At 41.0% G+C, this 25,857-nt stretch overlaps 1 protein-coding gene across 6 annotated transcripts in view; it reads right to left on the bottom strand.

Moving 5' to 3' along the window:
- The window catches only part of FRMD3 (FERM domain containing 3), a 329,624-nt gene that overhangs the window by 179,347 nt on the left and 124,420 nt on the right, over nt 1-25,857 (bottom strand). For 5 of the 6 annotated variants that reach the window (XM_070459579.1, XM_070459580.1, XM_070459583.1 and 2 more), the window contains one exon: nt 240-344. In XM_070459579.1, coding sequence (XP_070315680.1) covers nt 240-344 — 105 coding nt within the window. Of the gene's footprint in view, nt 1-239; nt 345-25,857 lie in introns of those variants that run through there. The other variant, XM_070459584.1, reaches the window with a different exon arrangement.

The following is a 25,857-nucleotide window of genomic DNA, read 5'->3' as shown; positions in this document are numbered from 1 at the left end:
GGCCTAAGGTTAAATTTCCCTTCCCCCTGCCTCAATAAGCCCAGCGAGAATGGTGCCAAACTCTTATATACTCTTATACACACACAGACATATATACACATGCCCTGTGCTGGTCAATAACCATGTGATCAATAATTATGAGGTCAAATGCATCACAGCTGCTCTAAGAAGAACCTATTCAGCACCCTCAAAGGCTGAGTGCCTCCCCAAAATGGATCTAGATCGTGGTCAACTCTTACCCGCTGCTTCTCTGGGTCCACGTAACGAATGCCAAAGTAGTCCTTCTCCAGCAAACTGTAGTAGTTGCAGATGTGGTCAATAAGAAACTGCCCTTTGGTCTCCCTCTGCAAAAGAAACACGTTTATGTTTCAGTCAGAGCTTGCCTTGTACATTCATGTCTAACATGTGCCTCATTCACCCCGATAGGTCTGCATGTAAAGAAATCACTTCACTCATTCCAATCTCTGGAGCAGGACTTCCAAACTCTTGAGTGCAATCCACAGTGAGAAATTCATTTTCACACTGTGAGTCATTTTACAAACACACACACACACACACACACACACACACACACACGAAATCAAAGGGAAACCAAAAAAGAAACCAAAAGAACACCAAATAATGCCCTGCATAGATGCAGCACTCTTGACTACTTAATTCTAGTATTGCCATTTACTTTCTAGAATGCTATTAATGATTCAGAACACTGATTTCACAGCTCAATGCCTAGTAGAGATCCATAGTTTGCAAAACCACACACAATTCCACATACTACACATCTGGCTGCTTGCTCCAGCTGTTCTGTAGTATTCATTCATTCAGTCTCCACTATTGCCCTACAAGGAAGGTCCCCATTTTATATCTAAAGAGAGGTTAAGTGGCTTGCCCAAAGTCACAAAACATGTACGGAGCAAAGCAGGATCCGACCTAGACCACCAGGCTGCAGAATCTGGGCTCTGTGTCATTTTGCCTCTGTAGAGCATTGGTGAACCTACTGCGACCCTGATAGGACACAGGGTCTAGATGGTATGGAAATGCAATGAATGTATCAGTGGAACCACCCCAATTCCCATCAGGGAAGGTAGAAAACACAGACATGTCACATCCATAAATCAACATACAAAAGCATGTGGTAGATCAGGGGTTGGGGGGAAGCCCAGGACTTCAGAGACAGGTCTGGGTGACCTTGAGCAAACTTCCCAGCTGTCTCCACATCAGTAAAATGAGTTGGTTGGACTAGATTCTAAGTTGGCTAGCTGATCTTTCCCTCTCAAGTTCTATGAGTAAGAGACGTATCAGCCAAATCTGATGAAGATAAATACCAACAAAACTCCTTAACAGCAGGGACCCTTCCAAGCCCTCATCAGGATATTTGATAACTTTCTGCTTCAATCAAAGTTGCTGACAGACCCATGGAATGTTGCAGGGATGGAATGTGACCTACAAAATAAATGAAGAAATCAGAGACCTTAAGTGAGCCACTCTTTCAACCCACTTTAAAACAATTTTGGAAGATTGGTTTCATCTATGCTACATGATTATTTTTTCATTAGAAACCACTACCACCAGATGAAGAAGTCATTCACTGGCCTGGGATGCAGTGCACTGAACAAAGGATTAGTGCTTATAAGCACATACTGTGATATGAAGCCTCAATTTTCCTGAAATCACCTTTGAGTATAAATTTGGATGAGCTTTTAACCTTTTCTTTCTTTCTAAGAGAACCCATTTGAAGTAGCTCAAAAGGGACAAAACATCAAAATGGATCGATTTTTGTAATAGTTTTTAAACCAGGACACTCAAATGACAAGCTATATCTGATGACAACTAAATTTGATGTCCAGAATATAATCAATGGATATAGCACCTTTCAAAGATTTATTCTGCAGCCTGTCCATCTTAGATACAGCTGCAGGATCAAATCACTGAACATAACACAAATTTAACATTCTATGATTAGATTGCCAAGCTCTCCACAGCAGAATTTACTATGGTGGACTACCCTCAACATATGCGAGACACTCAAGACCTATGGGTTAAGGCAATGCCTTGTAATGATGGGGGATCGAACAGGCCTTGATTGTGCAAGACAGCAACTGCTAGCACTGTGCCTTAAAGAAGATGTAGTACTCCAAAGCACAACAAAGATTTTTTTAATGATTAAGCACAGCAACCAATATATACTCTAAAGCAATATCTCTGACTACTTAAGAACCTTGAGAGAAGGAAACACCACTACAGACAATGTAGTGACTGCATAATACAACTGCATCAGAAACAGGGATCAATGCCTCCCACCAAATAGATGAGGCCAGTTCCCATGGATCTAGGCTTCCACACAGATTCCAGGTCTCTGCTCCTCAGAGCACCACTCTCAGTCCAGCAATATTGTAGCAAACTCAGCATCACTTAGGAGGGAGCTTGTTGGAAACACAGAATTCCGGGCACTGGCCTAGACCAAGTGAACCTAACCTACACTTCAGCAAGATCTCTCAGTTATTTATATGCTAATTCAGGTTTGAGAAGCACTGGTCTAGAGAAATTTTCCCAATATGGGAAAAGTGCAAAAATTGTATCTGTATCCAGAAGGTGCATTTTTTTCTCAAGAAAAAAAAAATGCCCATTTTCCCCTGTGATTTGTCTATTCCTCAGTCAGAAAGATCAAAGATTTTTCCAGCCTGAACCGTCTATTCCTTAGTCAGAAAGATCAAAGATTTTTCCAGCCTAGAGAACAGAAACTGCCCAAAATCTGAAACAGAAACAGAATCTGCAGGCTGTCAGCCAATCTCATCATCTCTAGATGCTGTGTTGTTTCCTCATGCCAAGGAAGCCAGTTTACATCTTCATATTCTGCTCCGTTCCACTCCTGCCTGGAGAGCATGACAATGCTCTTAAGTCATGGAAATTCCTATCAGTCTCATTTCTATGCATGAAGCCCAGTACTTGCCTAAACAAAAAGACCACCTGGGCCCAGTATCAAGAGTTGGAAAAGCTTGTCCAGGGATCAGTAATGCAAGGGTGTAGAAGTCCAGTGGCCAGTCCCACACACCTCACTTCAGCAAATGAGCTTAGGGGTGATCGTGGTACTACCCCACACCTCTCACCCCTAGAGCTCCGGTGAACGACTCAGACCTTCCATTGGTTTCCTCCTGAGGTTTCTGATGGTAAAGGCCATTGTTGACACTCTTAGTGTCTACCTAAGCCAGAGTCTAGCACACTCAGTGTTACTGAATCAAAAAAACGAGGCACTGCTTTCTCTCATGGAAAACCTAGGTTCTGGAAACTAACAGTGAGCCTCAGGCAAGACATCTAGTCCTATTTGTAGAGATTCTTCAAACATAGTAGAATTAGTTGACTTTCACCCCAACCCTTCAAGGTCTACACAGAGAAGTGGTTACTAAAGACTTCTTTTTAATGTCAAAATTTCATTGATTCTCCCACAAGATAGCAGTTATATTTTTAGTACCAACTGAAGAGTAAAGAAAAATCAACTAGCTTCCTTAGAGCTGTTACACAAGTTGTGATTTATTAATCACAACAGCATTTCACACACGTGGAGAACAATAGGACACAAATATGTGAGCAGGGCCTTCTACAAAGGTCAGCAGAATGTTACGGTCCACACCTCAAGAAAGCACCAGAAATACAGACTTTTGATGGCATCTCTAAATGAAGTTATATAGTCTCAAGGTTGAAAGAATAATCAGTTTACCATACACAAACTCACATCCCAAAACTGGGCCACACAACCCACAGTGCAGTGAACTGACACTTACAAAGACTGTGCTAAAACACTGCAAATATTGCTGTTTAACATTTTTGTGTGCACTGTACTCAGCTCCTCAGTCATGTCTGACTCTTCGTGACCTCATGGACCACAGCCCGCCAGGCTCCTCTGTCCATGGGATTCTCCAGGCAAGAATACTCGAGTGGGTTGCCATGCTCTCCTCCAGGGGATCTTCCCCACCCAGGGATCGCACCTGCATCTCTTGTGTCTCCTGCATTGGCAAGTGGATTCTTTACCACATTTTTAGTATGTTAAAAATTGAAACCAATCCAGTCAAGGTGTGTTCCATGGACTTGCTAGAATGTAAAATCTTTGTTACTGGGCCATCATATGTGCAGAAATTATAGTAATTTATTTTACTGTGTTTTCTACAAGTATTGGTCAAAATCAGATTGGGGGAACAAGATCCAGTACTAGTTTCTCACCAGAGTTTAACACACTGACCTAAACCAGGCTGCCATGTTTGAGGGTTTGGTGTGGAGTCTCTTTATACCAAGAGCCTCAAACAGTGAAGGGGGCTGGGCCCTCTCTCCACCTCCTCTGTCCATTTTTTTGACAATCCTTATTTTGCATGTGATCCCTGAACTTCTTCCAGTAATCCCGCATTATCTCAGGGTTCTCTTTCACAGATTAGAAAAGAACCTAATTTTCAGTAAAAAACTAGACTATTTTTCAGAAAATCCCTCTCTCCTCCTCACCCCAAAGTTTGTACTAGAAAGCCTTAAGTCATGAAATCTCTGAGACTTAGTTTCTTCTTGCATGAAAGGGGAATAACAATGATAACTTCCAAATCTACCCCACCGGGTTAATTTGAGGCTCATTCACATATTTGTTAAACATCTGTCATACAATGGGCATTGGGATAGGAATTAGAGAAAAATAATGAGCAAAACACAGTCCATAATCTCACAGACCTTAAAAATCTGTGGTTTGTAAAACATGAAAGCATTTTTTCAAACTGTAAAGCACTATACCAATGTAAGATATCATTACTAGTAATAAAAAAGAATTATCATAATCTTAAATCTTTGTCTCCAGTTTCATAGCCAAGATACAAGGAAGTTAAGAGAAATAGTATTCACTTCTGAGAATTGGCCTTTATGGGAGAAGAAGTGAACAAAGAGACAAAAAACTCTTTTTTTTTTTTTGCTTAACTCCTCTTGTCATCAGTCGCTGATGATGCATTTACTTCAACTCCCTGGTTCAATGACAAAGTTAAAACAACAATATATTTGTGCTTAAAGAAAAAGAACATGAAAAATCCACTGACTAAATCAGCCATGGCTTGTCTTCAGTGAAAAAGTATGGCAGATTTCAATCCCTAATTCCTAAAACTTCAGGTCAAGATTTTTGTTTTGCTGAAGAATTCCTTTTTATATAAATTTTTTAAATGTTGTTGAAATATAGTTGATTTACAATGTTATGTTAGTTTCACATGTAAAACAAAGTGATTCAGTTATACATACATATATTCAAGACATTTTGCTACCTATTGGTTAAGTGAGGAAAAGAGTACCAATCCCCAAAACACTTAATGTGTTGCTATAAACCAATACTTAGGGTTTGAATAGGTAACTTCAGGAATGAAGGTATGAATATAATAATGATAATTACTATATACTGAACATTTACTGTACCCCAAGAACTGTATTACATACATTTAATCTCCTAATGACAGGTAGAGTATCAGGTAACTCATGTTCTCCCCATGTTACAGATTTTTTTAAATGGACTCAGAAAAGTTAAGTTTGTGTGTCAAACCCGGTCCTACATCTATGCCCAAGCAGTTGTAGGAACCCAATTTGCAATATTTCCCCTTTTCTCTATGTAGAGACAGAAGAAAACAATGGTATGGGGATTAGGAAACAGTATACTAGAATTTGAACCCTGGCAGGAAGAAGCACTGGGTTATCGACCATTATACCAGATCTAGAGAGACGTAGTTTTATAAAATACAAACCATATTAGCAAAGACGTTACCGGTTAATTGCCCAGCATTCATACACCCCTTTGTCTTTCTTAAAAGAACCCAGGTTTTGTTCAGTTCAGGTATGCACAGGCAAGTGCATAAACGTTATGTGCAAACACAGGTGGACACAAAGAACATGAGCCTCAGGAAACTATAAGCCACTATTACCTTCCAGACTCAAGCTCAGTTAGTGAAAGGGTTTTCTCACTTCCCTTATCTGATTGGTTCAGGAAAAGACACATGACCTAGCTTAGGCCAATGAGACCTGAGGAGCAATTGACTGACGTTTCTGAGATGGTTCTCACTTGCTCTTCTGAAAGAGCTTATGGAAGAGACTTTCTGTTCACTCTGGATGTTGTTACATAAAAGCCTGAGGCCTGGAACTGCTGCAGCCATTTTGAAACCAAACTATTTACAAGGAAAGTGGAGCTTGTGTTCACAGATCATCAATCAGGAAGCTCACCCTACGTGTGAACCTCCAAGGATGCCAACAAAATTCCCTGTTGTTTCTGACAGTACAAGTTGATCTTTCCGCTTATCATGCTCAACATGTTGCCTCTGGTGAGGAGGTAAACCAGTGCCTCAAGCCAAGCAGAAGAGCACGGGGAGAATAACAGTGCTGATGTGAAACACAGTCAGAGGTTACTGACTAAAGAATCAGAGTTAAGTCTATCTACGAACAGGTTCTATTTGGCCAGCATGGTGTTTGTGTGTCTTTAAACTGGGAGACTGCACATGATATCTGGATGCTGGCTGCTCTTGAAAAGGCAGAGGGTCTGAAACGTAGACCATGAAGGTTTGCTCAGCTCAGGATCACTGCCTCTTCTATGGTGGGGGACCCCTGCAATCTACCACATTTCCACGTATCATCACCCAGTCTTCCACTTCCCTCACTTCTCTAACCCCTAGAGAAATGTGTTTACAACCCTAATCTGAGGCAAACTAGAGACTTTTGAAAGGGTTCCTTGAAAGAATTTTCCTTTAACTGCTCAGAAGCATCCTCATAGCCAGGAAAAGTCCTCAGTGGACACAGCTTTGAGCTGCCCTCTGAAGCTGTCCAGCCACTGCAAGTTCTAGGACCTTTGGAGGGAAGAAGGGCCCAACACAGGCCAGACTGCAGGGAGGATCACTGAGATGAGGGGAGCAGGCAGTGGTCTGAAGAATCTGAAGTACAGACCAGGATGCTGGAAACAGTTCATTTTGGGGCTGGCACCCCAGGAACCCTCTCTGACAAACAGAAGTGGGCTGCCAGACCTAGTTTTCTAGTAATAAAGGTTGTGAGTGTCTTGTTCAAAGGGCCCTTTTGTTTGGAACTCCTCACTTGCAGGAGCTGCTCTTGAGAAGGGGCAGCCCCCACGTCTGCACATTTAGGGAAAAGCAGCCTTGTCAGTCTCTGCTGGGTCTTCCACCTGGGAAGGAAGAATCCAATTCCCATTAGAGACTCCAAAAGGGTCTTCTAGACAATGGTGAGGCCCAAAACAGCAACCGCACACTCAGTTTGCTGCCAGGAGCATGTCTTCTGGGCTTCCCAGGTGGTGCTAGTGGTAAAGAACCTGCCTGTCAATGCAGGAGACACGAGAGATGTGGGTTCCATCCCTGGTTCAGGAAGACCCCTGGAGGAGGGCATGGCAACCTACCCCAATATTCTTGCCTGGAGAATCCCATGGACAGAGGAGCCTGGTGGGCTACAATCCATGGCATCGCAAAGAGTCAGACACAACTTAAGTGACTTAGTATGCATGCATGCGTGTCTTCTAGGAACAGGTTGTTACATTTCTTGCATAAATTAAGAGCCTCAATCCATTCACTTTCATTGGCAGATAAACGAAAGATAGAACTAGAAACTGGCAAACTGAACAGTTTTGCTTCTATTGTGAAGAATAAGCATTTGTTGATTTAAGAAAGATATGGTTTGATTGAATAACCTAAAAAATGCTGTTTATACCTATGCTTAAAAAGTTCAAGTGTATGTGTGTAAATTCATACATTTTGTTTGGGAGACACCACAGCTTTAACCAAAACAGAGTATCATATTAGAAAGGAATTAGCTTTTATAATTGGAATTTAAATAGCAAGTGATATATCACTTTGTTAATTGTTCCTTCCTATTGCAGCCAGTAACTGGTATTTAATATCTGGCTGTGACATATATTTAGAAAATTGCATCATCCTCAGACAGTGAGGAAAGAAGTAATATTAAGCCTGTTTAAATGAAGAGAAATTTAAAGGAAAACAAGTATAGAGGAATCTCTCATGGTTCAATCTGTGGTTCTTACACAGAAATTAAACGTTTTTCATTTGTGTCATTATTTTCAGAAATATAAAAGGTAAAACCAAGGTTTCAAGAAGCTGAAGACCTAATTCTGAATATTTATCTCCTTTATAGTAATAATCAGCATATTATGGCTAATATAATTAGGAAAATATACGCTAGATTGATTAAAGGCACTTTGTAAACAATACATATTTATAATGTCGGGGAAAGGATAGTATAATTATGACTGTAGCAGTGACCTAAAGGCTAGAAAATAACAAAACAAATACTAAAGCCAGATATTTACTGGGAAAAAAAAAAACAACTGCCTGAAAACAAGTATGTGGCTAAAAATAAAGGCCAGACAAAAGTGGCCACCTAGACCCAACAGGGTCTTCGGTAGAGAGTCAAAACCCATTACCTCAGTTCTGTGGTAGCCTCTACACACTCTGAGGAGACAGAAACGTATCGCCATCCTCACAGCTAGTAGCTTACTTGTATCAAGGCTGGGGAAGATAAAGGGGCCCTATGGAAGAAATAAAAGAAAGCTGCATCCACAAGAAGATAAGCGGCCAGGACAGGTTGGCCACCCACTCCTCTGCCCGAGTCCTGAATGGCGTCTTCTGAAGGGTGACCAAGGTGACTGAGCAGGAGAGTGGTTTAGTCAGTAATGGGTCCATCTCTCTGCTTTCCTCCTGAGTGTTTTCCACCTCAGTTCTCTCTCCAGTGTTCCACAGCTTTCATCCTAAAGGATGGGCTGTGTGTCTGCACTCAGTCAGAGCGTTGTCTCTCTTCTGACTGGCACACAGATCCATCCCAATGTTTGGGGAATCATATTTGATGTGTCCACTGTTCTTAGCGATTTCTACCACTGCCCAGTACTCAAAAGGTTCTTTCTTCCCCATCTTTTACTCTTCTTCCTGTTTCCGGGTTTAGTGCCACTGTCAGCCCCAATTTTTAAAGGCACTCGCCTCTGAATGAGTGCTCCGGGAGTTGGTGATGGACAGGGAAGCCTGGCATGCTGCAGTCCATGGGGTTGCAAAGAATCAGACACAACCGAGCCACTGAACTGAACCTCTGAATGATTTTAGAGTTTTCCAATTCCAATCCTTTCCACAATTTCAAAAGTGTTTTGTGTGTGTGTGTGTGTTTTTTAATCTCAAGCTAAGGAATCCAAGGTTGAGAAAGTGTAATTAACTTATTCAGGGTCAACACAGCTAGAAAGTAGCAAAGTCAATATTTAAAACCAAGTCTGCTTGATTTGGTTATTATAGTCAATGATTAAAAATGAAATGATTCTTCACTGGATAAAGAACATCTGCAAAACAGCTAACATCATACTCAACAGAGAAAAACTAGATGCTTTAAGTCAAAGCTAACATCATACTTAACTGAGAAAAACTAGATGCTTCCTCACTAAGATCAGATACAGGCAAGGACAGCCTCCTCACTACTTCTAAAACATCATGTTGAAAGTTCTAGTTAATGCAGTAAGAAGGAAATAAAAGGCAACTAAACTCTGGTGCAGCCAAATAAATAAATAAAAGAAATAAATGAAAGGCAGACGGATTGGGAAGGAGGCAATAAAACTGTCTATTTGAAGATTATGTGGTTGTCTGTGTAGAAAATCCAAAAGAACAGACAAAAGAAAATTTCCTTGAACTAAAAAGTAATTATAGCAAGGTTGCAGGATACAAAGCAAGATATACAAAAGTGAATTGCAGGCTTCCCTGGTGGTCCAGGGGTTAAGAATCCACCTTACAATGCAGGGGCACTGGTTAGAGCCCTAGCCTGGGAAGATCCCACATGCTGCAGGGCAACGAAGCCTGCATGTTGCAACTATTGAGCCCACAGGCAGCAACTACTGAAGCCCGCACACTCTAAACCTGGGCTCTACCAGAGAAGCCACAGCCATGAGAAGCTCACACACCACAACTAGAGACAGCCTGCATGCAGCAATGAAAACCCAGCACAGCCCCCCAAAGTGAATTGCTTTCCTATATATTAGCAAAGAACAGCTGTCAGTTGAAATTGAAAACACAGCGCCATTTACATTACCACCAAAAACATTAAACACACTGGTACAAATGTGTACAAAATCTGTGTGAGGAAAACTATGAAATTCTGATGCAAGGAACAAAAGAGTATCTGACTAAATGGAGAGCTATTCCATGTTCATGCAGATAAGACTCTATATTGTCAAGATGTCAGTTCTTCCCAATTGGAGCTACAGATTCAAAGCAAGCCCAATTAAAATCTCAGCAGTTCCTTTCTGTATGTCAACAATCTGATTCTAATATTATTAGAGAAAGGGGAAAAGATCCAGAATGGCCAATACAATATTGATGAAGAGCAAAGTCAGAGACTGACACTACTCAACTCCAAGACTTAGTATAAAGTTTCAGTGATCAAGACAGTGTGGTATTGGTAGAGTAATTGACAAATAAGGCAGAAACCAGAATAAAGAGCCTATAACAGCAGAGCCCAGAAAGAGACCCACACAAATATAGTAAACTAGCCTTTGACAAAGGAGCAAAGACGGTTCAACTGAGAAATGAGTCTTTTCAACAAATGGTGCTAGAACAACTAGAAATACACATGCAAAAAAAAAAAAAAAAAAGAATCTGGATGTAGAACTTATACCTTTAAAAAATTAACTCAAAATGGATGATAGACCTACATGTAAACCACAAAACTACAAAACCTCCAGAAGGAAATATAGGACAAAATCTAGGTGACCTGGGTTTTCAGTGGCTTTTCATATACAATCCAAAAAGCATAACTGATGATGGAAAAAAAACTGATGAGTTGGACTTCATTAACATTTAAAACATTCATTCTGCAAAAGAAAACTGTTCAGCGAATGAAAAAACAAGCCAAGATTTGAAGTGTTTGTGAAACACAAATCTGACAAAGGATTTGTATCCAAAAATACACAAAGCACTCATAATTCAACAATAAGTTACAGACAATTTAAAAAGTGGGCAAAAGACCTTAAGACAACTCATCAAAGAACACATGAAAAGATGTTCCACAATGCATGTCATTAGAGAACTGCAAGCTGAAACAAGACACCACCACATACCTACTAGATAGCTAAAATACAAAACACCAACAGTACCAAATACCAACAAGGATGTGGAGCAACAGGAACTCTCATTCACTCTTGACAGAAACATAAAACGGTGCAGTCACTTTGAAAGACAGTTTGGCTGTTTCTTAACGAAGTTAAATGTAGGTTCAATCCAGTAATTTTACTCCTAGATATTTACCCTGAGGAGTAAAAATCTTCTGGCCATACAAAAATGTAAACACAAGTGTTTATAGCAGCATTATTCACAATTTCCCCAAATTGGAAGCAACCAATATGTCCTTCAATAGATAAATGGATAAAAAACTGGTACATCTATATAATGGGATAATACTCAGTGGTAAAAAGAAATTCGCTTTTAAGCCCTGACATGAAAGAATAAAGTGAAAGTCACTCAGTCGTGTCCAACTCTTTGTGATATCATGGACTATAGCCTGCCAGGCTCCTCTCTCCATGGAATTCTCCAGACAAGAATACTGGAGTGGGTTGCCATTTCATTCTCCAGGGAATCATCCCAACCCAGGGATCAAACCCAGGTCCCCTGCATTGGCAGGAGGATTCTTTACCATCTGAGCCACCAGGGCAAGGAAACTTAAATGCACATTATTAAGTGAAAGACGCTAGTCTGAAAAGGCTACCTATTATATTGTGTACAAATGACATCCTAGAAAAGGCAAAACTATAGAGACAGTAAAAAGATCAGTGGCTACCGTGTGGGATCACAATAAACTGTGGAAAATTCTGAAAGAGATGGGAATACCAGACCACCTGATCTGCCTCTTGAAAAACCTGTATGCAGGTCAGGAAGCAACAGTTAGAACTGGACATGGAACAACAGACTGGTTCCAAATAGGAAAAGGAGTACGTCAAGGCTGTATATTGTCACCCTGCTTATTTAATTTATGTGCAGAGTGTATCATGAGAAACACTGGGCTGGAGGAAGCACAAGCTAGAATCAAGATTGCCAGGAGAAATATCAATAACCTCAGATATGCAGATGACACCACCCTTATGGCAGAAAGTGAAGAAGAACTAAAGAGCCTCTTGATGAAAGTGAACGAGGAGAGTGAAAAAGTTGGCTTAAGGCTCAACATTCATAAAACTAAGATCACGGCATCTGGTCCCATCACTTCATGGCAAATAGATGGGGAAACAGTGTCAGACTTCATTTTTCTGGGCTCTAAAATCACTGCAGATGGTGATTGCAGCCATGAAATTAAAAGCCGCTTACTCCTTGGAAGAAAAGTTATGACCAACCTAGACAGCATTTTGAAAAGCAGAGACATTACTTTGTCAACAAAGGTCCATCTAGTCAAGGCTGTGGATTTTCCAGTAGTCATGTATGGATGTGAGAGTTGGACTATAAAGAAAGCTAAGTGCCGAAGAATTGCTTTTGAACTATGGTGTTGGATAAGACTCTTGAGAGTCCCTTGGGCTGCAAGGAGATCCAACCAGTCCATCCTAAAGGAGATCAGTCCTGGGTGTTCATTGGAAGGACTGATGTTGAAGCTGAAACTCTAATACTTTGGCCACCTGATGCAAAGAGCTGACTCATTGGAAAAGACCCTGATTCTGGGAAAGATTGGGAGCAGGAGGAGAAGGGGACGACAGAGGATGAGGTGGTTGGATGGCATCACCAACTCAATGGCCATGGGTTTGGGTGGACTCCGGCAGTTAGTGATGGACAGGGAGGCCTGGCGTGCTGTAGTTCATGGGGCTACAAAGAGTCGGACATGACTGAGCAATTGAACAGAACTGAACTGAGATGGGAGGGAGGCGTGAACAGGTGAAACATAATCTTAGAGCCCTGAAACTATTCTGCATGACACTTAGTGGTGGATATGTGACATATTTGTCAAAATCTATAGACTATATAACAAAGTGGAACCCTAATATAAACTAGGGAATTTAGTTAATAATAATGTATCACTATTGGTTCATTAAGTTAACAAATGTACCACACTAATTAATGCAAGATGTTAGTAACAGGAGAAACTAGGAGGGGAGGGGATGGTTGTGTGGTAACTCTACTTTCTCCTCAATTTTTCTGTAAATGTAAAGCTACTCTAAAACAGAGTCTATTAACCTAAAAAGGAAGGAAGGGAAAGTGGGGGGAGGGTGAAGGGAGGGGAGGAGGAAACCATCAGAGCACCTCAGGGAATATGAACATAAAACTTGCAAATCAGGAGACTGACCAAGGAAATAAATTTAACAAAATAATCTAGTAATTATCCAGAATAAAATTGAACATAAAGATCTCTTTTTCATTATTTAAAGTTCCAAAGGGGAAAAGTACAGCTTTAAGTAATCTCCACTTTGGTAGCTGAGACAAGATTTTAAGCAAAGTGCTTTCAAGCTGTCTTCATTAATCAATACTTCCAGAATTTAAGTACATCTTCACTTAATACCTGCTTTTTCCCTTAGTCTAGCTGATGATCTGCAACATTTGTTTCTCTAACAGGTGTTGTAAAATAGGCCAAGCCCTCTGGATTTCATGTCGCCCTGAGCCCCCAGCATCAGGAGAGCAGACATGAGCATTACCTCTTCTTCTGAGATTGGAATGGGCAGGAATTTGCTTAAAGACCCCTAACTGGCTGGCATTGTGGACCACACTATTTAAATTACTTCAGCTGGGCATTTAATTTAATCCACATGAGGCCCATAAGCTAGCTGCTTTTCCATTTTTTAAGAGGGGAAAATAGAGCTTAGAGTTTGCCCAAAGTCACACAGCAAGCAAATGGCAAAATTCAGGTTTGAACTCCAGCCTGGAGTTAGTCTGGAAAGGAAAGACCAGAATTATTAAAAGGAGCAATGCTTGCCTGCAAAGTTGCTTCAGTCATGTCCGACTCTTTGTGACACTATGGACCATAGCTCGCCAGGTTCCTCTGTCCGTGGGATTCTCCAGGCAAGAATACTGGAGTGGATTGCCATTTCCTCCTCCAGAGGATCTTTCTGACCCAGGGATGGAACCCAAGTCTCATGTCTCCTGCATTGGCAGGAGTGTTCTTACTTTAATTTAAAAGGGGAAGAATTATAGGCTGTTAGAGTTGAAAGGTACTGTAGAGAGAATCTGATCCAAACCATTTCAGAAATGGGGAAACTGAGGCTCAGAGAGGTTAAAATGAAGTAACTTAAGTGTTGGAGCTGAGACTTGAAATCAAGAGTTGGAGCCAAGATGTAGAATCAAGAATTGGAGCCAAGATATACCAGTCAGGGTAGGCTAGGTTAAGCTGCAGTAACAAAAAATTCCAGGAACTTCCCTGGAAGTCCAGGTCAGGACTCCACACTTCCACTGCAGGGGGTGCAGGTTCAGTCCATGGCTGGGAACTAGAATCCCACATACTACCTGACACAGCCCAAAAATATTAAAATAAAAAAATCACTTCATTTAAAAAAGTCCAACATGTCATTGGGCTAATATCACAAAGGTTTATTTCTTGCCTACAATACAAAGCTGATGCTGATTCGATAGGGGAGGGCTTTTCTCATCATAGCTTAGGGACTCCAAATGATGAATTCTTCTTGGAAGCAGCTTCAACAATAACCACAGCAGTGGGAAGGGAATATGGTAAATCCCATGCCTGCTTTGAAACGTGTTGTTTCAATGTGGTGTACACACACACACACACACACACACACACACACACACACACACAGAGGAATATTACTCAGTCATAAAAAAGGATAAAATAATGCCATTTGTAGCAACATGGATGAACCTAAAGCAAAGCAAGTCAGACAGAGAAGGACAAACATCACTTGATATCACTTATATGTACAATTTTTTTAAATGATACAAATGAACTTATTTATAAAATAGAAAGAATCGCAGAGCTAGAAAACAAATTTATGGTTACAAAAGGGGAAGGGGCAGGGAGAGATAAATTAGGAGTTTGGGATGAGGAGACACAAGGTACTACATATAAAATAGATGAATTCCTACTGTGTAGCACAGGGAAGTATATTCAATATCACAAACAACAATTGAGAAGAATTTGAAATATACATATATACATATATATATAACTGTTTCACATACATATACATAACGGAATCACTTTGCTGTATACCAGAAACTAACACAACAGTATAAATCAATTCTACTTCAGTAAAAAGTATGTCACCTCAGCTCATTAGCCAAAGCAAGTTAAAAATCTTGCCTAACTTTAGACAAGTTATTGCCGTTCAGTCACAAGTTGTGTTCTACTATTTGTGACCCCATGGACTGCAACATGCCAGGCTGGGAAATGAAATTCCGTGTGCCCATAAGGACAAGAAATGAAATACTTATGAAGAATCCTAATATGTATCACACAAGGGTTGGTCTGACAGTTAACTTAATCAGCATACTATCCTAGATTTGCCCTCTGAAAGAGAATTTTTTAAATATTCACCTAGAACTATAGTATTGCCACCATTTTTGCAATCTTCACAAATTTACCTTGGGCATCTCTAACTACTTAAGGAATTCAGTGACTTTGGAGTCTGAGATCTACCTGGAAGCACCAGCTGATCACACTATAAAAATTATGTAAGAATATAAGGCTTTAAGAAAAACATGGCAATAGTCAATTAGGAGATGCCATTCATACACAGGGAGAGCAAAGAGATCATTTCTGTTTATGGAATTCTCAAGGCACCCAGGAGCTCAATAGGGAAGACAGACTTCCTCCTGAAATTGCATACAGATATCTACACTGAGCTCAATAGTTTAAAAAAAAAAAAACCCATTCAGGATCATTATGCATAGATCCCCTTCATAGTCCCTCCCATCGATCCGTCAAGAGCCTTGGGCAGAGGGATCCTCTGGCTTCTGAGACTAATCTGACAAGTCAGATCTTGGTCCATTCAAAGTGATGAGATAAAGCAGCTGTAACAAGAGTCATTGAATTGTTTATGGAGAAATTCAAAACCACTGACGTGGTTAGTTAGGCTTTGCTCAGCTTAAGGAAAGACTTTCCCCCATCCAGGCAATTAAAAAAGAAAGAAAACTAAACAAGACCATAGAGACGAATTTGCAAGCAGATCATATACATGTAGCCCTATTACATCCATGGGAGTTGACACGGCTCAGTCTTTACACCCTACCCGAACACATTTAAGTACTGAAGAGAAATTCAACTCTCCAGAATGTGTTTTCAAGTAACATTTAGGAGAATCCAAGGTCTAACCCACAACACTTCCCAAACCCTCTTTTGCCTCTCCAGATTGTCTTGTGCCCTCCAGGTGCTGTGAAAGCTCTTACTCCCAAGTACCTGCCCCACTGCTGAACTAAAGGCTTCATCTTTTATATCCCCATCCCCTCTCTCTCCCCTATTAATATGCATGTTGGTAGCCTTATTCACAACAAGAAGTAATTTTTCCTCCCCAGGAGAAAGGAGGAGGGAGAAACCGTGCAGAAGGGCAGCTTGAAAGTTCATGCATGCTTAGAACTACAGAAGTGATGGCGCTTTTTTTTTTTAATTTCCTTTTTTAATTGGAGGATAATTGCTTCACGATGTTGTGTTGGTTTCTGCTATAAACAACCTGAATCAGCTATAAGCATACAGGTACCCCACCCCGCCACCCCACCCGTGTAGGTCATCACAGAGCCCTGAGGTAAGTGCCCTGGACTGGGCAGCAGCTTCCACCAGCTATCTGGTTTACCGACAGCAGCGCATATACGTCAATGCCACTCTCTCAACTTGTCCTTCCCTCTCCTTCCCGACTACATCCACAAGTCTGTTCTCTACATCTGAATCTCTATTCCTGCCCTGCAGATCAGTACCATTTTCCCTGGATTACAAATATATGGTAACGCGTTAATGTACGATATATGTTTTTTTCTCTTTGTGGCTTGCTTCACTGTATATAACAGCCTCTAGGTTCAACCACCTCACTGTTGAAAGGGCACTCTGCAATGGAGCAGGACACATCACCGCCCCGGAAGCATCCTGACAAAGTTGCTAAGACTGGCGATGGGATGGACTGGGAAGGAAAGAGGAGATTCACTGAACTAGGGAATTAGTCCCAGAATATTTCCCACTACACCAGCATAAACATATCTAGGCATGGCTGCCCCTCTGGGAATTTAATTCAGTGTGATAAATAATATGACAAAGGTCATAATCACAGTGAGAATTAAAGCTACAAATTACTGCGTGCTAACTATAAAGAGGGCCATGCTAAGAGCGGCACAGAGATTACGTCATTTGCTCTTTCCAACAACCCTAGCTAGCATCGGCCCTATTTGGGTGGATGACCTTCTAGAAATGTATGATTTCCACCCACTTCCATTCCTAACTCTTCTAAGCTACAATTTTTTCCCTCTCAGACGCTACTCTTTATTCTGGCAAAAGACCAACCCAGCATGGTCCTTAACTTACACTCTCTGAAGTCCTGATGCCTCCGCTTCAATTCTAGAAGATTCTTGCATCACTAGTCAGGCGATTAGCTAGTCTGTAGTCCACACTGCCTCTGAAACTCCTGAAACAACCCTCTGTGTGCTGGGGGGAATTCTCGGGCACACACACACACATGCACACACACACAAATGATTTATCACAAATATTTAAAGACTAAAAGACGTAGGCTGGGTTCCCCGACTATCACACTCCCCCTCTCTGCAAGGGATTAGTCACAAAGGGGGAACAACATCTTGGTTGTATTTACATCTCTTCTGACTACACAGCAATCCAAACCAAGGTTTTTGGGTTTTTTTTTCCTAATGAAATTTAAAGTATAAAGAATGATTGATGTGAATTTTATTAATAACAGCCATTATAAACTATTACAAATCAGTCTTCTTTAACTCTCCTCTGTTTTTTTTTTTTTTTTGGTTTGTTTTTGGGGTTTTTTTTTTCACTCCTTGCAGCAGCCAGGAACTTCCTGGAAGAAGGAAAATATAAGATGCAATCTCCCAGCTCCTTATACCAAGGAATTTGGGCCCCACTGTTTAGAGGTACACAACACAGAGCCTCATGGTGCTGCATAAATACATAATAATGCATAGACACTCTTGCTTAAATACAAGTATGAAAGTGAGAATCCCATCAGGAATGCACTCTTAAGAATGTATGAGAAGATATTAAAGACAACAACATGAAATGGGAAAAGTAAGATTAGAAGATGGGATGAACATTTTTTATAAAATTCTCACTTTTACATACATGTGTGTATTTATACACATGCATGATATGTGCATGTAGACACGAAGAATAAAGATTTAAAAGCTAAAATGATAACTATTCATGATGATATCTGCGGGAGATGAAAGCTTGTTATTTTTAGTTTTTCCTTATGCCTATTTGCATCTTCCAGTTTTTCTACAAATAACAAGCAATAGATTGGTTATCAGCATAATATATTTCTTTCTAATCACTTTTTAATCACTAAGGTTTAATCACTGGCTTCCTCTCTGAAGGGAACATAAGGACTATCCTCCCTGTGCCACTGGCCTGAAGTATCCTTAAGACTCACAAACCACAATTCCAGTTATTATCATATCATCTAAAAGTCCCACCTCCTTTTCATCAGGGAAGTAAAAGCAGCAAGAGATAAGAGGTTGCAGGTAGGGAAGATGTTTCTGATCTTGAGTTCCCAGTACTGACTTAGAGTTCCCTGCCTCTGCCAACTGGTGACCTTGGGCAAGTCACCAACCAGCCTTTCTGGGCCTCCAGGTGCCCAGCTGTGCAACAGTGAACTGGTCCTGATGATGGTGAGCCTCCATCCCAGACCTGGGCTCCAGCAGTTCTGGGTTTCCACAATGCCTCCCATGCAGAGGGATGCCCCACTTTGCCTAGCATTCATGTGGATTCATTCACACCTAAACCCAACTAGCAGGGGTGCCCCTGAAACTGATATTATGGGACAAGGAGGGAGAAGCTCTCGAATAATGAAAGATGATGTGGAACATGTCCATCACCCCTCTTCCAAGTCAAATGTCTGCGATGAGGGTGGAACCAGAGCTGACAGAGCTTTTTAGCTTGAAAATGTTGTTGGGAACAGGGCAGGACTGCATAATTGGTTCTTGCTTTCTGTCCTGATGGAAATTCTGACAGTTTTACTCAGTCACAGATTAAATAATAACTTAAAATAATAATTTATGGGATGAGGGGAATGTGTGAAAATGGTACATGCTTCCAGTTGTTAGATAAATAAGTTCTAGGGATATAATAACATGCAGTTACCACATATTGACTGCAGTTAATACTGTATTGTGTATTCAAAAGTTGGTAAGAGATTTTTTTTAACATTCTCATCACACACCAAAAAATTACAACTATACAGGATGATAGATATGGTAATCATTTTGCATCTTATACACATAAACCAAATCATTATGTTGTACACTTTAACATTATACAACATTATATGTTAATTATACCCCCAATAAAGCTGGGAAGACGGTAAGAAATAGAAAAATACCATGACTAACCTCATATCCCTAGAGAAGGAACTGGCAACCCACTCCAGTATTTTTGCCTGGAGAATTCCATGGGCAGAGGAGCCTGGCAAGCTACAGTCCATGGGGTCACAAGAGTCAGACACCACCAACCTCTAATATCAATAGGTAAACTATAAGCCAAAAAAAGTAACTCATGTTTTATTTTACATAAACAATTTTGTATCTTTTGCAGCAATTCTACCAAATTCCATTCCCTATCTCCATGCCTGCTCCCCTCCCCCCACACCCACACACTCTGAAAAGTTGGTTGTGATATTTATGCAAAGCAGCCAGGGTTAGGAAATCAGAAAAACAGACAAAAAGTACTGCCTAGAAACTTTATGTATCTTTAGACCTCTTAGAACATAGTCCCTTTCTGCTTCTTTCACCTCCAGCCATGGGGACACTGGGTTTTCCTGCTTCCTCTACCGTCCCCCACCCTACACTTGCTGGCTCCTGTCTCTTTCTGCAAAGGGCCCCCCAATCTTTCCTCATCACCTACGCAGCCAAAAATTGGAAAATGAGGACACAAGTCAAAGGCCACCAGAGCCAAAGAATTCTTTACCACGACCTGAAGTGCCCTGTAGAAGAGTCTGGAAGCATTATTCTGAGTTCAGTATGCCACTGCAGAGTCTTCAGACACATACTTTGTGCAAACAAGGAGAACCAGCCCCTCAAGATTCCACCTAGGCCTCCTGGGAGGAAGGAAAGTCCCTACAGCTAACAATCAATGGTTAATTATTAATACAAAGTTCTCAAGAAAGGAAGATGAGGTGGCTCTTCTCTTGCAAATCAAAGAAAGATCCTGGTGACAGTCCTCCCAGAGCAGAATGCACACTTCCAACCCATGAGTGCTCCTCCCTCAAGTTATAAGCTACATCTCAGAAAGTTACTTCCCTGGGCACTTAACAATGAACAGGATGCCAAAGGGTCCTTGTTTGGTGGTCAGCAGACGTTGGCCAATGTCAGCACGGACGCATACCGATGAAGAGAACAGACAGATCCAGAAATGCAAACTCTATGTATCTGTGGTTCAGGTAGCTTTTGTTATTGTTGTTTTTTATTTTCCTCCAGTTCATTTTATCACTCAAACACTTTTCAAAATGGTTTCACTCATGCCATTCCCTTGCATGAACAAAGCCCTCTTGCCTTTACTTACCAACATTCTGTCACTGATGTATTTGCTAGCTCAAGCTAGAGAATTCACTGTAGGAGCTGTCCCTACGCTAGAGCACCACACACTCAATGACACCACTGTCCTCTGATCTCATTTAAAAAGTGATGAAGCACCACCTTGGTCCTCTCATTGCCATATACGACGGTATAACTCGGGGTTTATTAGTCCTCTCAGCTTTCTTTTCTCAAGGAAATGTCTTTTTGAACTTTTCAGAGGAAATTCACAGAATAATTTGTACATAGTAAATGATTTAAAATTGTACCTATCAATTTCACAAAGCCAAAAGAATTCAAAAATAGCCAACCCCATGAAGAGTGCAACAATGGAATTACATCCTAATGGAAGTCAAAATTAAACTGGGCAAGGGTGAAATTTTTAGATGTTAATTTAAGGAATTTTTTAATCCTTATTTTCTCTCCCTTTGCTCAGATTTCTTCCTCCGTTAGGGACTGACATGGTCATAACATGGGGTATCGGACTTTAAATTTTACTGCTTCCAATTTGAATATTCAGAAAGAGAGAGTCTATCTCTCAAAGCTGAGCCCTCTGGTTGTCTCCTTTTGTTACAATTACCAGAGCAAAGCTAAGCTACCGCAGGCACACAGCAGCACATAGACTGAAAATTCAGCCATTCAAGTGCAGAGAAGATGATAGGGAGACTAATCTAGAGCTCAACTTGGAGATGGATCTTCCACCCCATGCTGGGGAAAAGAAGAGAAGGAAGAGGACAGCTACTCAGCTAAAACCAATCTAATACCCAATCTATTGTCCCCAAATTCTCCCTAGGCAGTTCCAAGAATGTTACAATAAATTATACACTCTACTCCATTTTCCCAAAAATTATCAGTTCTGTACAGATCAGCAGCACACTTGGGAGTGTAAAAGCTGTAGGTCTGCAGACATGAAGGCTAACTTTTTCTGTGCCAGGATCCCAGACAGTAGCCCTGATGGAGGAGGGATGAGAAGCAGCAAGGCCATGAAGATGGCAGCACAGGGTGTTTTAAAAGAACACAATATCCCTAGTGGTCCAGTGGTTAAAAATCCACCTGCCAATGCAGCGGGCACAGGTTCAATTTCTGGCCCAGGAAGATCCCACATGTGGTGGAACACCACAACTCCTGAAACCGCGCTCTAGGGCCCATGAGCCACAAGTACTGAGTTCATAGGCCTGGAACCAGGGCTGCACAATAAGAGGAGCCAACATAATGAGAAGCCCGTGCACCACAACAAGGAGTAACCTCCGCTCACTGCAACTAGAGAAAGCCCACATGCAGCAATGAAGACCCAGGGAAGCCATAAATAAATAAGTGAAATGTTTTTAACGCATACAATATCCAACCCAGGATAAGATGCCAGACCACTGGAATTGAATGCCCACTCCTGCTTTTGCAAGTTATTGGCTTGCATATAGAATCAGTTGATCCACTCTTGCTGCCCTTAGCTTACATCTGCCTCCCTCACATTTCCCTCCATCCAACCTAACGCTCATTTATGAAGCTCCTAATTGTTCTCTGACCAGCCTCTGCCCCCTCACCAAGGGAAAAAAACAAACAACTCTGCATCAGCACAGGGAAAATCTCTACCAGCTTCTTCTCATGTTGGTTCAGAAAAAGATGAACAAGAGCTTTTGTAAGAAAATGTGAGACTTCAGAGTGGCCACAGCATACTCCTGTATACAATTACAACCTCTCAGATTTGTCAATATAGGCAAACATTTTGTAATATATGCTATGCTAAGTCATGGATGTGTATTAGCTCATTGAATCCTCACAATCACTTTGGTGGATACACTACAGATGAGGAAATGGAGGCTCAAACAACAAATATGATCTGGACCCAAGACCTGAACTCTCTTCTATGCCTCTCTGCTCTTTCCTACCAGTTTCACAGGTTCTCAAATGTTGGTGTGCACACTTTGAGAATGCTTCTTTATCAGTAAGCTTCTGTTACCCAACCAGTCTTACCCAGTTTTCCCAGTTATTCACTGACCTAAGTGTAAAAGTGGACAAATACCTGCCCCTCAATTTTCTACTGACAGCTTTCCCCTAGGTCAAGACCCCTCCTAATCTTGTTCTCACCACATAAGTGATAAAATCATCCCTAGGTCTTACTCATTTTTCACCAGGACATTTGAGGAAGTAAGAGTGAAGGAGAAATATCATATGACATCCCTTATATGTGGAATCTAAAAAGAAATAATACAAATTAACTTACAAAATAGACTCACAGACTTAGAGAACAAACTTACATTTGCCAAGGGGAAGGATTGGGGGGAAGGGATAGATAGTTATGGAGTTTGGGATGGACATGGACACACTGCTATATTTAAAAGAGCAGGGACCTACTCTATAGCACATGGAACTCTGCTCAATGTTATATGGCAGCCTGGATGGGAGGGGAGTTTGGGGGAGAATGGATACATGTATGTGTACGGCTAAGTCACTTCACCGTTCACCTGAAACTATCACAACATTAATTTGCTAATCGATTCTACTCCAATCCAAAATAAAAAGTTTAAGAATAAAACAAATGGAAGGACCAGGAAGCCTCAGTTTCTCTTTCCAAAAACAACAGATTTGCTTCCCACCACCACCACAGGCAGAATAATGAGGCCCAGCAGCTCAGAAGGCCAAGTTGCTTAGTAACTACACCTGTGTAACTAGACCTTAGTAACTAACCTGTGACCCAGAGGCAAATGGTACCTTTTGTTGACCCTCAGGGTGTTTCAGAACCTGACTGTTCACAACACAGCTCCTCCCTGGAATACCTCAAAGTGTCAGGGGCAAGAGTGAAGATCCTTTCTGTCTCACCTTCCTCTAGCACTGTAACATCCCCTGCCCATCAGAGACTTGGCTTATTAAAGTCAATTCCCATCTGTGTCTAAGGCTTTAGGCCATTTCCCCTCCCAGGCTTCTAACAAAGTCATTTTTGAGTAGGTAAGATAAAGTTCACCATAATAATTTCAGTTAATATATGAGTGGTTCAACTTTTCAATGCTAGTTTGTTTACCCTAAGAAAATATGTTAATCCTATTTGGAACTGACTTCCTAGAATATTTTACTGTGTAAATCAGTCCCTACTGAGGCAGGGAGAAATTGCTAGAGAGAAACGAATGAGAGATTTTATTTATTGAGAACTGCCATGTGCAAGCCCTTGGCTAGGTGCTTCACCTACAATATCCTGCCTGGCAATGATCCTATGAAGTGGCCTCATTTTACATCTGAGGACACTAGACCCAGAGAAATAGGAAGCAAGTCGCAAATTCCAAATTTCAAACTCCAGTTTGATTTCATTCCAAAGCCCATGTTTCTTCCATCCCATCATGTTGTCTCCTGCATGTGTCCAGAAATTTCTCAGCAGTCCGGTGAGGCGCCGGGGGAGGCTGACTGCAGTTTTAAATAGGACGGTCGGAATAGGCCTCACCGGGTGGATGACATTTGATCAAAGACCTGAAGAACTTGAAGGCATTAGGGGTAGAGATGAAGGAGGGCATGTGTCCCAGGGATGGTGGGCAGGCTGGGCAAAGGTACAAAGGCTGCAGTGTCAGGATGAGTCTGAGGAGTGTCAGGAGGATGGAGCAGGGCTGGAGCAGAGTGAACCAAGGGGGCAGGTGTAGATGAGACGAGAGAAGGGAAGGTGACCAGATCCTATGGGATCAAGGAAAAGGTAGGCCCCAAAGCACACTGAACAATTCAACTCCAAATTTACCCTAACAAGGCCATGAAGCATAATATTTTGTACCAGTTTCTCAAGGAGGGATGGAGAGAAGGATAGAGGAGAGAAGTCCTCAAAATACAGACCATTACCCCGCCAGATATCCCTTCGTAAAGCTGGGTTGACATTCTGTTTAGGAGGGTGGAGAGCACAAACCTGAGTTTCTCAGTACCTGAGTTTCTCAGTTTAATATCTTAGGTGAGAAGTCAGCCATTTGAGACACAGCTATTTCACTGAAGCTCCCTATTATAGATTATTTCATCTCAAAGAGAGGTGAACGTGGAAAGATGTGCAATTTCTCACTTCCTCCATTAATTTCTTGTCAAACTTTGAGTCTAAATATAGAAACTCAGTCTGAGTCAAGTTATCCATTCATATTTTATATCAGGTTATTCATGACTCTTCAAAATCTGCACCATTTCTAGAATCAGCGAATGTACAGAAATGGACTTTTATCAGATAATCCTCAACACATAAGGCAGGACTGTCCTAGCTGCCCTTTTTTAAGTAAATATTTTTATGGATATAACATACATGCAGTAAAGTACTCAAACCATAAGTATACCACACAGAAAATTTTTACAAGGTAAACAAATCTATATAACCACCACTCAGATCAAACATTAAAACATGCTTCAAACTCCCCTTCATACCCTCAGTCATCATCTCCCTAAAGACACCCATTACTGATTTCTATCATCAGTTTTGCCTATTCCTGAATCTTAAGTGAATAGAATCTTATAGTAACATTCCTTGTGTCTTCTTTAGTTCAACATAATTTCTGATAGCCCTACGTGTTGTTGTGCGGTCATTCAGTTTATTACTGTACAGTTTTTCTCCTGTATCATTCATTAATACATTCAACAGTTGTACAATGATGGACATTTGGGTAGTTTCCAGTTTTGTTTATGTATTACAAGTAAAGCTGCTATGAACATAATTGGACATATATCTGGTGAACATATATAACCATTTCTGTTGGGTATATACTTAGAAGTGGAATTACTAAGATATGCAGGATGTATATGTTTGCCTATAGTAGATTCTACCAGAGAGCTTTCTAAAGTGGTCGTACCAATTTATAGTCTCCCTGGTAGTGCAAGAGTATCCTTTTTAAACATGTATAGTTCATGAAGCTTTTGGGTACAGTGGCTACATATCCTACTAGAGCAGACAGAGAAGCAAACTTCTCCAGGCCAGTAATATGGCTTTTGCCATGACTGACTAGAAGAGTAACCTTTGTGAGTAGCTGAACATGTCAGCTAAATGATGACTTGAAAACATTTCAACATCAAATTATGGTCCAAATAAATCATTGCAGTTGGCAATGATTCAATATTTGATGGCCTATAAGTAACTCTGCCCAACTAGTCAATTCAAACAGCTATGTAAGGCTACATTTTAAAATTAAGTGATCATATTGGGTACATCAAAAGTTTA

The sequence above is a fragment of the Odocoileus virginianus genome, chromosome 31 (genome assembly GCF_023699985.2).
Source record: "Odocoileus virginianus isolate 20LAN1187 ecotype Illinois chromosome 31, Ovbor_1.2, whole genome shotgun sequence".
NCBI lineage: Eukaryota > Metazoa > Chordata > Mammalia > Artiodactyla > Cervidae > Odocoileus > Odocoileus virginianus.
Note: the sequence above shows the minus strand (reverse complement) of the source record. Positions and strands in the feature narration are given on the sequence as shown.